Source organism: Acomys minous, assembly GCF_964271855.1.
Source record: "Acomys minous genome assembly, chromosome: 7".
In the NCBI taxonomy this organism is placed as follows: domain Eukaryota; kingdom Metazoa; phylum Chordata; class Mammalia; order Rodentia; family Muridae; genus Acomys; species Acomys minous.
Window position 1 is genome coordinate 26,170,279 of NC_140488.1, and position 17,899 is coordinate 26,188,177.

A 17,899-nucleotide genomic window follows, 5' to 3' on the forward strand; every position below is an offset into this window, starting at 1 on the left:
TTATAGGTTGAAGGTTTTGTGGCTGAGTTGGTGTCCAGGTTTCTCTTTCTGTAGCCCGCAGAGTACCTTCATGCACAAGACCAGAAAGTGGGAGTCGAGACTCCTTGTACTAGGTAAACCTCTCTACATTAAATGTACTATGTGATGCTGTCTTTGGCAACGGGACCCCACTATCAGTTTGCTAATGGCAACTCTCTGTCCTAGCATCAGCCTGGATTGTTTGGGGACCTCCATGGAACCCCTAGCCAAAAACTCAACCCAATGCAACCCAGTCCCACCACTGGAAGCTTTGCCTGACTACAAAAGATGGCCACTTCAGACTTCATACCCTCCATTACTAGGAGTCACCTTCGTAGGTTCCAGGAAGTTTCCACTGCACTAGGTCTCTACCCTCCAAAATGCTCCCCAGTTCCAGCTGTCTCTCCCTGTAATCCCTCCCTCCATGCCCCTCTTTCTGTCCTTTCCTACCCTGATTCCACCGCAAAATGCATTGTTTCCCCTTCCCAAGGAGGTTCACGTGAACTCTCCCTCGCCCTCTGGAGTCCTCCTCTTTAACTAAGCTCTCTGGGCCTGTGGATTATAGCTTGATTCTCATTTACTTAATAGCTAATAATCACTTGTAAGTGAATGGGTATTTTGTTTACTTGTGCACCTCACATGTTCCTGAACCCCAGGGTCAGATAGTGGGATCATAACCCCTGGATCAGGGCTTATAGACCTTGTGGGCTACCATGTACATATGACTCTCAAACTGCTTTGGTTTATTATTAACACTGGGCTGCTTACCCCAGAAGACCCCTTTGCAAGCCTCTTTGTAAAAAATATATTTTGTTAATTTACTCATCTTAGATCACAATTGTTATCCCATCCCTTGTATCCTCTCATTCCTCCCTTACTCCCCTCCCCTAAGACTGTGACTGAGGGGGACCTCCTCCCCCTTTATATGCTCATAGGGTATCAAGTCTCTTCTTGGTAGCCTGCTATGCTTCCTCTGAGTGCCACCAGGTCTCCCCATCCAGGGGACGTAGTCAAATATGGGGCACCAGAGTTCGTGTGAAAGTCAGACCCCACTCTCCATTGAACTGTATTAAATGTGTAGCCCAGGCTGACCTCGAACTCGTGATCCTCCTGCCTCCGCCTCCTTCAGCAAATCCAACCGGCGTGTGCCATACTGCTTATGGTCTGAAAGAATCTCTAGCTGTATCGACAGGACTGTAGATCCTGTCCTTACACTCTGTACAGAAAATGATAGCCCTGGCTTATGCTCTATCTTACTTTTCCACGGATAAGGAGAGATCTGGCTTCTGTTATGCACCACTGCCAATAGTGACCTTTGCAAAGAATAGGTACTCAGTGAAGGTTTGAGGGTAAGAAATTCCACTCAAGTTTTTTAGTTTTAATTTTAATTAGTTAACCAGAATGAGAGACTAAACATTGTAAGACAATAAAAAAAATAATAAAATTCTCCAAACCCAGATCAACAACAGTACATGTATTACTAAAGACTTAAAACTAATGGATCTTCTAGTAAGAATGTTAACATTTTGGATTATCAAGAATACAAGTCACATAAACAGAATAATAAAACTACAATGGTTCGCAGCACCTCCCACCAGCCCTGAAATGATGGTGTGGTCCTAGGATGACTGACTCTACCTGATCTGACGTTGGTTGGGAACTGACCGTGCACGAGAACGTGTGTGCATCAGAGCCAGAAATGTCATCCGCCCAGTGATCCAGGCCCGGGCCCTCTGTATCTCCTCTCTCAAAGCCTCTGCATATTTCTCAGGGTATTCTCTGGGATCAGTCCTAGTTATGCTGCTAAAAAACTTCAAGACTTTCAACTTGGTGGTTTCGATGCGGGCCCTTAGGCCCCACAGGAACTCATAGGAAGGAGGATCACTATCAGGCACCTGCCTATAATACAGGTACCCTTCCCGCACAAAATCCTCAAAGATGAGCTTCCTGGGATCCTCACATAGGTAAGGACCGCTCTCATTGGGCAACCCTATGTTTTTTAGGGTGTTCAAGATCACCTCCTCACGGACCCGGTTTCCCTGCATGAAAATGATACCCAGTACAACTATCAGGAGGCCTGTCTTGGGCATGCCCTCAACAGGAGTAAGCATGCCATCATAGGTGAGCCCTAGGGCAATGGCAAGGGCATAGGTATGGACAACAGGGTCCACTTCTATCATGTCAATGCCAAAAACCAGCTTTAAGCACTCAGAGGCCTTATTAAAGATCAGAGGGTAGTAGTCCTCATACTCCCTGCCAATAGCTTCCAGCATCTCCCCCTTGCTAGTGAGCTCTTTCATTTCATATTTGGAAACCAGAAAGTGCACTAAGTCATATGCTTTTATGTGTAGTGCACTGCGTAACATTGACAGTGGGTTTCGCATCTCTTGTACTTGCTCCATGGAAGCCTCATTAGATGGGACCGCAGGAATGGAACCCATTTCCACTTCCACAGGGGGAGAGGAGGCTCTCTGAGGACTCTGGGGAGAACCTGGTATTCCACCACTATACACCTCCTCTGAGACAGTGACTTCATTCTCCCCTGCTGCAGCCATGGTGGCCCTGGCACTGTCTAATTCCCATTGGGCCTGAGGACTATCTGGGAGGTTGGAGTGATGAGTATCCTGGGGATCATTCATTGCGACTTTCCTTGGTAACAGCAGGCAGGAGTGTCCCAGTCACAGCAATGAGGATTCACAGGCCTGGTGAGGAAAGAGAGGGTGAGTAGACTCTACTGGCATCCAGTCTCTCACAGCCCTCAAAAAGTCATGTTATTTGATTTCTCGTAAGTGATGCTCTAGGGTCATAAGGAGTCTTAGCAGCCCTAAAACCTTAAAAACCCAAAAGACAAAGTGACCCAGCTATTTAGGGTACAGCCACGTTGCAGAGCTTCAGCCCTCGGAACTACCATCAAAATATTTGGGACCAGAAAGTGTGGAGTGTCTATAATCTAGGCTGTTGATACCCTTGATAAATACTTTCAGTATGTACCTCCCTGAAAATTCTGAGGCAACATACATAGTGTGGCCCTTGTATAGGAACTGAAGACAGTCTCAGACCAAGACTTTGATCTCTTGCCCCCACCTGGAGATATTGACAACATTCCAAAGCTTCAAACTGCTAGTTTAAAACTGAGTTCACTATCTTCGTAGGAAGGGTAAGGTGGACTGCGGGGAATAACTTACTTAGCATAAATGGTGCCTTCTATGCTCACTCTGGGCCCTTAGGTTTCCCCTGCCAAGGGCTGGACAGCACGCTTCTGCTGGCCCGTAGGAGACTCTTGGGTAGTCACCTCTCTGAAATAGAATAAAGGGGATTAAGAGCGCTTCGTATCTGTTCAGGTTCAATTGCAAGAGGTGGCCTGATTAGTGTATTCCATGTGTCCTGGAATAGGTGACCTGCCTGACATTCACCTTGGTAAACAGCAAGGACTGAACAGCTTCCTTTGATGGTTTGAGGCTAGTTTCTTTAAGCCAAGAGCCTACTTGAGACAAAGGGAAAAGGACAGGAGAGAGAAGGTAGAGAAGTAAGCATGCCCTTTGGTGTTTCTGAGTGTTGGTCTCAGAACACTGCCAGGCTCTACAGCCCTTCTTTCTGTGCTATGGACACATAGAGTCTGAAGAAATCCAAATATGAGATGTGGCTGATCCTGAGACTCCTCCATCTGGTCACCACAAGCAGTTCCCTCTACTAACCTAAAATCACCCCTAGGACCAAAATCATCACCTCCTAAAGAAGTCCTACCACAAATCATGAAGCATAAAGGAGAGACAAACACAGGACCCACACCACCAGGGCTCTTCTGGCAACATTAGTGAGAAGGCTAGGTATTATTCTATCTCTTTTTTTTTGGAGGGGCTGTGCTTTTTCATACCTTTAGTTATCTAACTTACCTAGATTGCTTACAAATGCTGAGGACCTCTTATGGCAACCTTGATGTGCCTCCTCTGCAGCTCTGTTAATAGTATCCTTCACCGGATAGGCTCACCTTCCTTGGAGAGAAGACAGAAGTGATAATAAAACATGTCTCTATACCTGTAGGTGGGGTTCATAAGGCTTACAAGAACAGGACTGACAGCAATGACAATGCTGGATTATGTACAGACTGTCTGACTATACAGGTTTTTCTATCCTCAGTGAATCCTTGAATTTCACCTTGATTGCTAATGTATCCAAGGACCTCATCTGTCTGTGGGCCTCAGAGAAAGCCTCTGACCTTGGATCTACTGGGATGGAAGCAGGCCACTCCCCTGACTAGTCAAGCCGCATGTATTGCAGGACTACTTACCAATGTACAGATGAATTATCTAATGTAACAGCTCAACTTGCCCTCAGAATCTTACTATATGGAGCCTGGGCTCACTTCATGGTGCCTGGGCCTTTTCCACTCCAACTAGTTCTGAAAAATTATTCAAATCAGAGTCCCTTTGGAGGATGGAGGCTTATTCCTACCAGCACACACCACCCCATTTCATGCAGAATGGACAACAGAGGAGTATGGATTTGGGGTTCCTCACCATAATGTCTCACCCTGATTCCAAGAGTACCTGGAGAGGACATGCAGAGCACAATAGTCTTTTAAAACTATTTTATTAACTCTTGGAGAAATCTGTACATTGCATTTTAATCATATTCAGTCCTTCCCCTAAATCTTCATAGTTCCAATTCCTTCTATACCCACTAATGCTTGCAGTCATATTTTTTAAAAACCCATTGAGACCAGTTTGTAATGTAATGTAATGTAATATTCTTTGGAGTGTGGCCATCCACTGAAGCATGATAAACTGACCAGGGTCTGTACCCTTAAAGATAATGGTCTCTCTTCCAGGGGCTATCAGTTACCAAAATCTCCTCATCCAGGGGCGGGTCTTATATTCCCTACTTTATGCTGGGATGTTGTCTAACTTGAAGTTCAGTTTTCTTGATTTGGCTCATTTCATTCACTTGGGACAAAATGGGGAGGGAATGAATTATTTGGGGTGCCTCCATCGGGAGCAGGGCTTCAGAAGACACACCAAAGTTTTCACCCTGTCCTCCCACATAGCCCAGCTGATCCTGTTTGCTCATTTGACTCCCAGAATACTTTTTTAAAAATTTATGTGTATTAATGTCTTCACTGCATGTGCATTTTATGTGCAACACATCTCCTGGAATGGGAAGTTGTGAACCAGCATGTGGGGGCTTGGAATTGAACTTGCAGGAACAGCAAATGCTTTTAACCACTGAGACCTCTCTTCATACCCTGCCTTCCAGATTTCAATAGGCACAAACCAGAGAAGGCTAATTCCTACAAGTTGCTTCTCCTTGTGCTGCAGATGGGTACAGTAGGCATAAAGCTGAATTCTTTGGAGACTTCTACAATTCATCCTCACCTCTCACTCTGACTCAAAGCAATCAAGCCCCTCAGGAAATACCAACTCCCATATTTGTATTTTTTTTCCGAGAAAGACCCTCATTTAGTCAGCCTGCATTATCTGGGGACCATGTATGCAGAAGGAGATGCTGTAAGCCATCCTAAACTCCCTTAGCTCTGAAAGTACATAAGCCTTTAAGTTCCAGAAAGAAAATGTTTTATGCCCTGCAAGTCTCTGTGGTGTGTAGCTATAAGGGTGAGACAGGGGTACAGTACTACTTATTGTACTATTTATTGTAGCTCAGTGAAATGGCTGCAGCTGGATTACTTGGAGGCTGTCTATCTGGAGGAGGGCATCTGCAGTCCTGCATCAGCTGACACTTGAGTCAGAAAGTGATCAAATCCTCTCTCATCCAGAAACCTCTGAAAATGACATCCATACAGTCCCCACAGGATGATAATGGGGCTTGGCAAGGGGCTGATTCCTATAAGAGCTCATTGTTTGAGGCCCAGTTGACAACAGAGGCAAGGCTGTTTACCTGAGGACGCTCTATTGTGAAAGGGGCTTTGTATTCTACTCTCAGCTTTCACCTGAACCCTGAAAGCTTGGTAAGCTCATTGCCCCTCCAGGAACCTGAAAAATGGGTCAAAGTTAATCCCTGAGCACCTGCATGCAGAACTATGGGAGGGCCTCATTCCCTCAAGTGAGAACTGAGACCTTCTCTAACCTCCAGGAATGGCACAAAATGGATCTGAGTCCTCCAAATCACCCCTGGCAGATGGAGAAGCTCACTCCTACAAACCAAACCAGTTTTGCTGCAAGACTCTCAAAAGGATACACTGTTGCTTATCTGACCCTGTCTATATGGCATGTCTATCAGGAACCAAATCACAGCTTTGATCTTGTCTTACAGATCCCCTCCTCTTTGGTGATCTCAAGGGCTCCTATATATTCATTTGCAGGAGAGGGAGGGAAACACACTCATTCCTCCAAGTGGATCTGCTGAATTATCATTTGGATACCCACTAGGTTAGTGTTTCTTAACCTTCATAATGTTGATACTGTTCCTTATGTTGTAATGACTTCCAACCATAAAATTACTTTTGTTGCTACTCCATAACTATAATTTTGCTACTGTTACAAATCATAATATAAATATCTGATATACAGGATATCTGATATTCCACCCCATGACCCCCACATAGGGGCATGAGCCAGGTTGAGAACCACTGCTTTAGATAGAGTGGGGCCTTGGCAGTCCACCCTCAGGTTACACAGCTGAATGTGAAGCCACCACCTAGGATAACGGGACCTATACAAAAATCCCTTCTTGTTCATAGTGACTGACTGGATAAAGGTCTGATTCCTGCAACCGGGCCCCTGTTTGGTGTAGGAATATCACCATAGCACAGTTATAATATTTTGGGACACTTCCAGACTGGGAGTTCCCTGGTCCAGTCTCAGGTCTGACTGCCTCCCTGGAGGTGATGTAAAGCTCTTTCTGGGAACTTCTTAAAATGGTTCCTGTTCATAGTCTCCAAAGTGGACTCACTTGATGCCCTGCTAACCAAAGGGCCAAAACTGCATTATTTTTGGTCCATATATTTCGAAAGAGACTTTTTTGCCCTGCTCCCTCTTAAGCTCTCACCTAGACTCACAAAGTATGGTGTGGCCCTCTCTGAGGAATAAAAAAAATGGTGTTTAGTCTGGGAAGTTCCCATATGCAGATGCAGAAGCTTGGATACAGGCTTATACCCAGAAGTCTGCCCACATTTGGTTCAAGATTCTCAAAATGATACAAGGTAGCTAGGGTGTCTGGGCCTAACCATCTAGGAGCCAGATTTTTAAAATTATTACTATTATTTTCCTTTTTTACATATACACTTATATTATTACACATATACACAATAAACTACCTACAGCAAGAAGAACCACACAACAATCAGGAATTATAATAATGTTACATTCATGGTGTTTTGGCTATTTGTATTTGGCAGCCTTGAAGAAAACATCTTTCCTATCTTGGTGCATCTAAAATTCTGAATGTAAACCAATCTCCAGCACATACTGTTATTATCAACTTGAAACATCTATCCAGGACTAAAAACATCTTAACCCCTAAACAACTAAGCTTTATTTAAAAACTAAACTATCTGGTTTTCAACCCCACCCGAGGCTTGAGAAACCATTCTTAGCCCCTATCTGTATTTTAAAATGTCACATGGTCCCTCATTTCAGAGAACCTCTGAAATGGCGCCTACAGTGTGCGTCTCCATAGTACCCAGATGTGAATGGGTGCAGTGGGGCCATTTCCCACAAGTTGGCACTGAGGTGTCCTTTAACTTAAGGGAGCTTACAATAAGGCTGAGAGCCCTCCAGGTCCTCAGAAGCAGAAACTTGGGTACAGGCTCACTCCACCACGTCAGCTGCCGCCAGTTCAACGCAGGCCTGTCAAAAGGACACAAATCTAGGTTAACTGTCTGGACCTGTCCATTCTGGACCCAGCTTCTGTAACTACTTCCCAGCTTTTGTCCCGACTAAAACCAGCACATGGTCCCTCATTTCTGGGAAGCAAAATGGCACATATGTCAGAGTCACCAGAGAAGGAAAGGTAGGGGTTCACTCCGACAAGTGGGCCCCTGTTTGGTACAGCTCACATTACACATCCTATAGTATGGGAGGGGGGGTAGTCTCTGTCCCAAGCACAGCTTCCACAGTCCATTCTTGGGAATGGCTTCCACTCTTCAAGATATTCCCCATCTCTACCTCACGGAAGGCCTGAAAATGACAACTGAACACAGTCTCCCAAAATCAAGGAGCAAAGAGCTCATTCCCACAACTGTACCGCCCTTGGAGCTAGGCAAACCTCAAAACTGTATTATTTGGGGGTCCGTCTATCCCGAAAGTTTTTGAACTCCGCTCTAAACTCTCACCTCAACTGGCTGCTGCCGCCGCCTCTGACGCCATTGTGACCTCTCTCACAAAATGGCCCCGAACCTCCACCCCCTTCTGCCTCTCTTCTGGGAATGTCACAAAATGGCACCAAGTCCCCGCCTCCTTGTGCCTCCATTCTGGGAATGTCACGAAATGGCCCTGAGTCTCCGCCCCCAATGGCGCCGGGACCCGCCCCCTTCTGCCTCCCTGTTGGGAATCTCACAACATGGCGCTGAGTCCCCGCCCCGCCACCGCCCCCTGCTGCTCTGTGACTGTCACGAAATGGCGCCGAGTCCCCGCCCCTTCTGCCTCCCTGCTGGGAATCTCACAAAATGGCATTGAGTCCCCGCCCCAGCCCCCTGCTGCTGTGACTGGGACGAAATGGCGCCGAGTTCCCGCCCCCTTCTGCCTCCCTGCTGGGAATCTCACAAAACAGCACTGAGTCCCTGTTCTCTTTTGCCTCCCTTCCGAGAATGTCACGAAACGGCGCTGAGACCCCGCCCCGCCCGCTGCTGCTCTGTGACTGTCACGAAATGGCGCCTTGTCCCAGCCCCCTTCTGCCTCCCTGCTGGGAATCTCACAAAATGGTGCTGAGTCCCTGTCCTCTTCTGCCTCCCTTCTGAGAATGTCACGAAATGGCGCCGAGTCCCCGCCCCCTTCTGCCTCCTTGCTGGGAGTCTCACAAACTGGTGCTGAGTCCCCGCCCTGCCCCCTGCTGCTCTGTGACTGTCACGAAATGGCGCTGAGTCCCCGCCCCGCCCCCTGCTGCTCTGTGACTGTCAGGAAAAGGCGCTGAGTCCCCGCCTCCTTCTGCCTCCCTGCTGGGAATCTCACAAAACAGCGCTGAGTCCCTGTCCTCTTCTGCCTCCCTTCCGAGATTGTCACGAAATGGCGCTGAGACCCCGCCTCTTCTGCCTCCTTGCTGGGAATCTCACAAAATGGCGCTGAGTCCCCGCCCCGCCCCTTGCTGCTCTGTGACTGTCACGAAATGGCGCTGAGTCCCCGCCCCGCCCCCTGCTGCTCTGTGACTGTCACGAAATGGCGCTGAGTCCCCGCCCCCTTCTGCCTTCTTGCTGGGAGTCTCACAATACGGCGCTGAGTCCCCGCCCCGCCCCCTGCTGCTCTGTGACTGTCAGGAAAAGGCGCTGAGTCCCCACCTCCTTCTGCCTCCCTGCTGGGAATCTCACAAAACAGCGCTGAGTCCCTGTCCTCTTCTGCCTCCCTTCCGAGATTGTCACGAAATGGCGCTGAGACCCCGCCTCTTCTGCCTCCTTGCTGGGAATCTCACAAAATGGCGCTGAGTCCCCGCCCCGCCCCTTGCTGCTCTGTGACTGTCACGAAATGGCGCTGAGTCCCCGCCCCCTTCTGCCTCCCTGCTGGGAATCTCACAAAACAGCGCTGAGTCCCTGTCCTCTTCTGCCTCCCTTCCGAGATTGTCACGAAATGGCGCTGAGACCCCGCCTCTTCTGCCTCCCTGCTGGGAATCTCACAAAATGGCGCTGAGTCCCCGCCCCGCCCCTTGCTGCTCTGTGACTGTCACGAAATGGCGCTGAGTCCCCGCCCCGCCCCCTGTTGCTCTGTGACTGTCACGAAATGGCGCTGAGTCCCCGCCCCCTTCTGCCTCCTTGCTGGGAGTCTCACAATACGGCGCTGAGTCCCCGCCCCGCCCCCTGCTGCTCTGTGACTGTCAGGAAAAGGCGCTGAGTCCCCGCCCCCTTCTGCCTCCCTGCTGGGAATCTCACAAAACAGCGCTGAGTCCCTGTCCTCTTCTGCCTCCCTTCCGAGATTGTCACGAAATGGCGCTGAGACCCCGCCTCTTCTGCCTCCTTGCTGGGAATCTCACAAAATGGCGCTGAGTCCCCGCCCCGCCCCCTGCTGCTCTGTGACTGTCACGAAATGGTGCTGAGACCCCGCCCCCTTCTGCCTCCTTGCTGGGAGTCTCACAAAATGGCGCTGAGTCCCCGCCCCCTTCTGCCTCCTTGCTGGGAGTCTCACAATACGGCGCTGAGTCCCCGCCCCGCCCCCTGCTGCTCTGTGACTGTCACGAAATGGCGCTGAGTCCCCGCCCCCTTCTGCCTCCTTGCTGGGAGTCTCACAATACGGCACTGAGTCCCCGCCCCGCCCCCTGTTGCTCTGTGACTGTCACGAAATGGCGCTGAGTCCCCGCCCCCTTCTGCCTCCTTGCTGGGAGTCTCACAATACGGCGCTGAGTCCCCGCCCCGCCCCCTGCTGCTCTGTGACTGTCACGAAATGGCGCTGAGTCCCCGCCCCCTTCTGCCTCCCTGCTGGGAATCTCACAAAACAGCGCTGAGTCCCTGTCCTCTTCTGCCTCCCTTCCGAGATTGTCACGAAATGGCGCTGAGACCCCGCCTCTTCTGCCTCCTTGCTGGGAATCTCACAAAATGGCGCTGAGTCCCCGCCCCGCCCCCTGCTGCTCTGTGACTGTCACGAAATGGCGCTGAGACCCCGCCCCCTTCTGCCTCCTTGCTGGGAGTCTCACAAAACAGCGCTGAGTCCCTGTCCTCTTCTGCCTCCCTTCCGAGATTGTCACGAAATGGCGCTGAGACCCCGCCTCTTCTGCCTCCCTGCTGGGAATCTCACAAAATGGCGCTGAGTCCCCGCCCCGCCCCTTGCTGCTCTGTGACTGTCACGAAATGGCGCTGAGTCCCCGCCCCCTTCTGCCTCCTTGCTGGGAGTCTCACAATATGGCGCTGAGTCCCCGCCCCGCCCCCTGCTGCTCTGTGACTGTCAGGAAAAGGCGCTGAGTCCCCGCCGCCTTTTGCCTCCCTGCTGGGAATCTCACAAAACAGCGCTGAGTCCCTGTCCTCTTCTGCCTCCCTTCCGAGATTGTCACGAAATGGCGCTGAGACCCCGCCTCTTCTGCCTCCCTGCTGGGAATCTCACAAAACAGCGCTGAGTCCCTGTCCTCTTCTGCCTCCCTTCCGAGATTGTCACGAAATGGCGCTGAGACCCCGCCTCTTCTGCCTCCTTGCTGGGAATCTCACAAAATGGCGCTGAGTCCCCGCCCCGCCCCCTGCTGCTCTGTGACTGTCACGAAATGGCGCTGAGACCCCGCCCCCTTCTGCCTCCTTGCTGGGAGTCTCACAAAATGGCGCTGAGTCCCCGCCCCGCCCCCTGTTGCTCTGTGACTGTCACGAAATGGCGCTGAGTCCCCGCCCCCTTCTGCCTCCTTGCTGGGAGTCTCACAATACGGCGCTGAGTCCCCGCCCCGCCCCCTGCTGCTCTGTGACTGTCACGAAATGGCGCCGAGTCCCCGCCCCCTTCTGCCTCCTTGCTGGGAATCTCACAAACTGGTGCTGAGTCCCCGCCCCGCCCCCTGCTGCTCTGTGACTGTCACGAAATGGCGCTGAGTCCCCGCCCCCTTCTGCCTCCTTGCTGGGAGTCTCACAAAATGGCGCTGAGTCCCCGCCCCGCCCCTTGCTGCTCTGTGACTGTCACGAAATGGCGCTGAGTCCCCGCCCCCTTCTGCCTCCTTGCTGGGAATCTCACAAAATGGCGCTGAGTCCCCGCCCCGCCCCTTGCTGCTCTGTGACTGTCACGAAATGGCGCTGAGTCCCCGCCCCCTTCTGTCTCCTTGCTGGGAGTCTCACAATATGGCGCTGAGTCCCCGCCTCCTTCTGCCTCCCTGCTGGGAATCTCACAAAACAGGGCGGAGTCCCTGTCCTCTTCTGCCTTCCTTCCGAGAATGTCACGAAATGGCGCCGAGTCCCCGCCTCCTTCTTCCTCCCTGCTGGGAATCTCACAAAACAGAGCAGAGTCCCTGTCCTCTTCTGCCTTCCTTCCGAGAATGTCACGAAATGGCGCTGAGTCCCTGTCCTCTTCTGCCTCCTTGCTGGGAATCTCACAAAATGGCGCTGAGTCCCCGTCCCACCCCCTGCTGCTCTGTGACTGTCACGAAATGGCGCCGAGTCCCCGCCCCCTTCTTCCTCCCTGCTGGGAATCTCACAAAACAGAGCGGAGTCCCTGTCCTCTTCTGCCTTCCTTCCGAGAATGTCACGAAATGGCGCTGAGTCCCTGTCCTCTTCTGCCTCCCTTCCGAGAATGTCACGAAATGGCGCTGAGACCCCGCCTCTTCTGCCTCCTTGCTGGGAATCTCACAAAATGGCGCTGAGTCCCCGCCCCGCCCCCTGCTGCTCTGTGACTGTCACGAAATGGCGCCGAGTCCCCGCCCCCTTCTGCCTCCCTGCTGGGAATCTCACAAAACAGGGCGGAGTCCCTGTCCTCTTCTGCCTTCCTTCCTAGAATGTCACGAAATGGCGCCGAGTCCCCGCCCCCTTCTTCCTCCCTGCTGGGAATCTCACAAAACAGAGCGGAGTCCCTGTCCTCTTCTGCCTCCCTTCCGAGAATGTCACAAAATGGCGCTGAGTCCCCGCCCCCTTCTGCCTCCTTGCTGGGAGTCTCACAATACGGCGCTGAGTCCCCGCCCCGCCCCCTGCTGCTCTGTGACTGTCAGGAAATGGCGCTGAGTCCCCGCCCCCTTCTGCCTCCCTGCTGGGAATCTCACAAAACAGCGCGGAGTCCCTGTCCTCTTCTGCCTCCCTTCTGAGAACGTCACAAAATGGCATCAATTCCCCACCCTCTTCTGCCTCCCTGCTGGGAATCTCACACCTCCCTGCTGGGAATCTCACAAAATGGCGCTGAGTCCCTGTCTTCTTCTGCCTCCCTTCCGAGAATGTCACGAAATGGCGCTGAGTTCCTGTCCTCTTCTGCCTCCCTTCTGAGAATGTCACAAAATGGAACCGAGTTCCCGCCCCCTTCTGCCTCCCTGCTGGGAATCTCACAAAATGGCTCTGAGTCCCTGTCTTTTTCTGCCTCCCTACGAAATGGCCCCAAGTTTCTGCCCCCAGTGGTGCCGGGCCCCCGCCCATTCTGCCTCCCTGTTGTGAACCTCATAAAATGGCGCTGCCACTCTGGGAATGTCACGAAATGGCGCCGAGTCCCCGCACCTTCTCCCTCTCTTCCGAGAATGTCACGAAACGGCGCCGAGTCCCAGCCCCCAGTGGCGTCGGGTCCCTGCCCCTGCCACTCTGGCAATGTCAAGAAACGGAGCCGAGTTCCTGCCCCCAATGGTGCCCAGTCCCTGTCTTTGCCACTCTGGGAATGTCACAAAATGGAGCCGAGTCCCCGTGGCCCCCTCTTCCCTTCTGGGAATGTTACGAAATGGCACCAAGTTCCTGTTCCCTCTACCACCACCACCACCACCTCTGCCCCGCTGCCTCCCTTCTGGGTGGAAGACTGGGGAGGTGCACTTTCTTACAAGTCAGCCCTGTGGCGACTTTAACCTTAGGGAACCTCAGAAAACATCTCTGAGGCTGCCATGTCTCTGTAAATACATAGTTGCAGAGGGGTTCATTCCCACAAGTCAGCACTGGGGTGTCCTTTAACCTCACAAAACAGCCCCAAGGGAGGCACTTAAGTCCCAGGATTTGGAAAGTTGGATACCAGTTGGTTCCCATTTGGTTGAGGACCCCCCCTCCAAAGGATACAAATCTGGCTTAACTGTCTGGGCCTGTCCATCCTGAATCCAGCTTCTATAACTGACTTCCCAGCTTTTATCCGGATTAAAACCAGTACATGGTTACTTATTTCTAGGAGCCCCTGAAATGGCATAGTGCCTATGGTCAAGTCACCAGAAAGTCCCCTGAAATCAAAGGGCAAGGAGCTCATTCCCACATGTGTACCCCACTTCATTCTAGGTAGACCACAGGGATGAAGCTGCATTCTTCGGGGAGCATTATACTGGAAAGCAGCTTTTCTACTCTCCTAAACTCTTACCTAAACCCCGAGGGCTCCATGTGGCAGTCTGTATTTTAGAAACCTCCCCAAATGACTCGGAGTTCCCCAAGTCTCCCCATGTGGAAGAATGTGGTGGGACTCATTTGTACAAGTCAGTACTTAGGCAGCCTCTCGGCTCCAGAAACCTCACAGAAGAGTTCTCTGTACCCCAAGTCCTTCTATACAGCTAAAAATGCCTGAGTATAGGTTCATTACCACACGTGCACCCTCATTTGGTGCAGGGTTCTCAAAAGGATACAAGGTAGTCTGATTACCTACTCCCAGCTTCCATCTTGACTGAAAAAATCAAAACCTCTGAAGGCACCTGTGCTCAGAATCCATGGACAGGAAGGGGTAAGGGCTCATTTGCAAATGTGAGCCTTTGTTTAGTGAAAGCCACAATACTGTCACATCCTATATTATTCTGAGGTCCCTCTATGCAGACCAGAGCTTTGGCTTTCACAATCCACTCTCAGGTCCTACTTCACCCTGCAAGCAGTGCAGGCCTTTTTTCATCCCTAGGTTCATAAAGAAAGCATACAAGGCCTTTGGTTCTTTGGTCCCAGGGGCTAAAAAATTCAAAGGCCGATTCATACATGCGTGCTGGTTTGGTCCACTGTTTACCACAGGAGTGTAGCTGTAGTGTTTAGGGACCCTCTGTTCAGAGCGGTACTTCACATGTGAACCTTCAGGTCCTGCTTTAACTGTCTCTGCAAACCCTGAACATTGTTCCATGAATAGAGTCTAGGGAAACATCATGGGTAGGAATAGATTCCAATAATCACATCAAGCTTCCATGCTTTCCTTACACATTCAGTGATTGGGAAAAGGGGTGTAGCTGTATTGTTTGGGATTCTTCCCTCTGGATTTCAGCTTCTTTGACTATGAAAATAGGCTCTGGGAATCTTATAAAGTAGCTCCAAGGTCCCCCAAGTCCTTTCAATATGGATGAAAATGTATGAGTGCCTCATTTATATAAACTGGCTATAGCACATGTAGAACACAGCTGGATGATCTAAGGCACTTCTTTCTAGAGTGACATTTCTGTACAAACTTAGCTTTACCCTGAAATCTAAATAGGAATCAACATATTTTACAAACACACACACACACACACACACACACACACACACACACACACACACACACACTTCTTGGATCTAGCTGATGTACTAGTTGAGAAAATTTTATAAGATCGATATGGTGAATGTATAGAGTGGATGAAATCCTGAGTGGATGTATATTGTTTGACATGGTCACAGTCATATCAAGGACTCCTGTGCCTCAGACACAGAGACATATGAGAATAGATAAATCCTTCCTCTGGGCCAACTACAAGTGTCAGCAGGGTATGTAAAAACCAAGGAACTACAACTTTCTCCTCCCAGGAACTGCTCACCAATGAGATTCCAAGTTGGTGTGTGGTAGTTGGCTCTACTCCATCAAAGTGGACATGTCCCACCATATCCCAGATGTTCTGGTCCTGAGTCTGTGTGTCTGTCCTTTATTCCTTCGACAGTCAGGTTCCCGGGACTCAGCTGTATTGACTATGCTGGATATAAAATACTTACTTAAAAATAGAATCTAAAATAAATACCTTGGCATGCTCAGGAATTAAATACCCAAGTACAAGCTGAACCACTTAAAAGAGTATCTTACTGATTAACCTCCTTACCACAAGCCTCCATCCTCCTCTCCTCCTTCCCTCGGGCATACAGCACACAGACATATCTTCTTTTAGGAGTTTGATTTTACTTTCACCATAAACTAGTATCAGTCAGTTAATGTAAAATGACTCTTGTTTAGAGTGGACCACTGTTTATTAGTCAAATGGCTTTGGGGTCAATTGCTTTACACCACCTTCCTGTTTGTCTAGACCATTAGATAGGCGTCTCCTTGGCCAGTTGGACCTTCCATGGCTCCTTATCCTTAAGCTTCTCATTCATTTTGGCAGCAGCATCCTTGCCTTCTTGCCTTCTCTGCTTTAACTACCTTGTTCTGGGCTCTGGATGATGATTGTTTTGTTTTCAATTTCATTCATTTTGGAGTTACCTTTGCCTTCTTTGCTGCTCTGGACAATTGGAAGGACAGGAGGGAAGTCACAGAAAGGAAGTAGTTTTCAAGAGTGAAGAAGAAGAGGAATGGGAATGGGGACTTTGTGGGAAGAAGGGTTACTGTCAAGGTATTCCTCTTCAGGGTACAGGCCAGCCAAGGGTACATCAGCTGAGGACAGAGTAGGAATACCAGGGGTAAGAGTCATGTCAAAGGAAAAAAGATACCTTGGTTGGCTCTGCTTAGTTTGAAATTTCCTCTGGTTTTTGAGCAGTTCCTTCTTTTTTACTCTGTTTGGTCTGGTTCACAACCATCTGTATGAGATACTGATAGTTTTGTGTACATCTGCCAAAACCCAGGGTATCTTAATAGTCTACATACAGTCTAGTATACTTATGTATACTACTCTTCCTTACCATAACGAGTGGCCACACCTTTGTATCATTTGGCTAGGAAGTCATTCCCTTAGTTAAGGGTGTCCCTGAAGATAGAGTCTTAAACATCAAGGATTGCCATTCTAATTCCTCTGTGGATAATTGAGAGACAAAGTGTTTGAGAATGAGAATGAGAACTCAAAGTAACCTGCCACCTCTGCTTACCTCTCCTCATTAATTCCAGGGGTTACCATGGCAAAGCAATAGTGCTTTTTTGTTTGTTTCACATGGACATTCAATTGATTAGTACATCTTCCTTTCCTACTTTTCATTATTATATAGTGTGCCTCCACCTGACCCTTGATAATATGGCCACAGTTAAGACTGTAAAGATGTGATTCATTCTACTTTCTTACTGACATTGTTGCTTATGTATATTAAGAAGTTCGCTTCTTGCCTCCCTCTGGGGACTTCTCCATCCCCATCTCCTTTTTCCTGGACCACCGAAGCTTCTTTGGCTTTTGTTTTTCAGTTTGAGTTCATGGCCTTTAGACTATCAGAGTCCAGTGAACAGAATTGCTGCCCTGGAAATCTCACTGTTGTTTCTTATCTGAAACGCCTGTTTCTCTCTGTAAGTACATTACCTTATTTGTTCTTGTTGCTGTGGGAAAAAATGCCTTGAAAAAGCAACTTAAAGAATAAAGGGTTTCCTCTGGCTTACAGGTCAAGAATAAAGTCTATTATGGTGAAGAAGTCCACTTGAAGTGGCTGGTCACATTGCATCCACAAAAGAAATGAGCAATGAATGGTCTCATTTGGCATGTGTTTCCCTTTTTATACCATCAAGAAACCCAATGTTAGTAATGGTGATACCTGCAGTGGGTGGGTCTTCCCAACTCAACCTAATCAAAATAATCTTCCACGGGCATGCCCAGAGGCTCATCTCCCAGGTGATTATAGATCTCATTAAGATGACAATTGAAATAGATCCTCACAATTACTCACACTTAGTTGTAACAGAGTAAGATATAAAAGGCAGAAAGTCTTGTTCCCCAAGTTTAAATAGGATATTTTCATGAAGGAAACTTCAATATAGAGGCCCGATAAATTCCCAGATGAGGGTGCAGATGCTCAAAGTTTTTCATCTTTGGCTTTGAAGTTGCCTTTTGTGTCACAAGTTTTACAAAAGGCTTCCTGATTACAAAGAGACAATTAAACCTATATTTCTTTTTATTTTATTTTTTATATGATATTTTTATTAAGTATTTTTTGGTTTTTACATATACATTTATAATATTACACATGTATACAATAAACTGCCTACAGCAAGAAGAACCATGAAACATTCAGGAATTATATACATATAGCCAA

General features: G+C 49.2%; 1 protein-coding gene across 13 annotated transcripts; it reads right to left on the reverse strand.

The window, feature by feature from the left end:
- Positions 1-1,360: 1,360 nt before the first annotated feature.
- On the reverse strand, positions 1,361-13,234 carry LOC311601903 (melanoma-associated antigen 10-like). Of its 13 annotated transcripts, none has more exons than XM_084789663.1 (5): positions 13,216-13,234; positions 7,730-7,820; positions 3,912-4,010; positions 3,204-3,314; positions 1,361-2,720 (listed from the first exon to the last, which is right to left on the reverse strand). In XM_084789663.1, exon 5 carries the CDS (start codon positions 2,655-2,657, stop codon positions 1,653-1,655), a length of 1,005 nt encoding a protein of 334 aa, XP_084645789.1. In that variant the 5' UTR covers positions 2,658-2,720; positions 3,204-3,314; positions 3,912-4,010; positions 7,730-7,820; positions 13,216-13,234; the 3' UTR covers positions 1,361-1,652. The 13 variants fall into 13 exon arrangements, with proteins under 13 accessions (XP_084645789.1, XP_084645788.1, XP_084645793.1 ...); XM_084789662.1 differs by lacking the exon at positions 13,216-13,234 and adding an exon at positions 13,007-13,025; XM_084789667.1 differs by lacking the exon at positions 13,216-13,234 and adding an exon at positions 12,956-12,978.
- Positions 13,235-17,899: the final 4,665 nt, after the last annotated feature.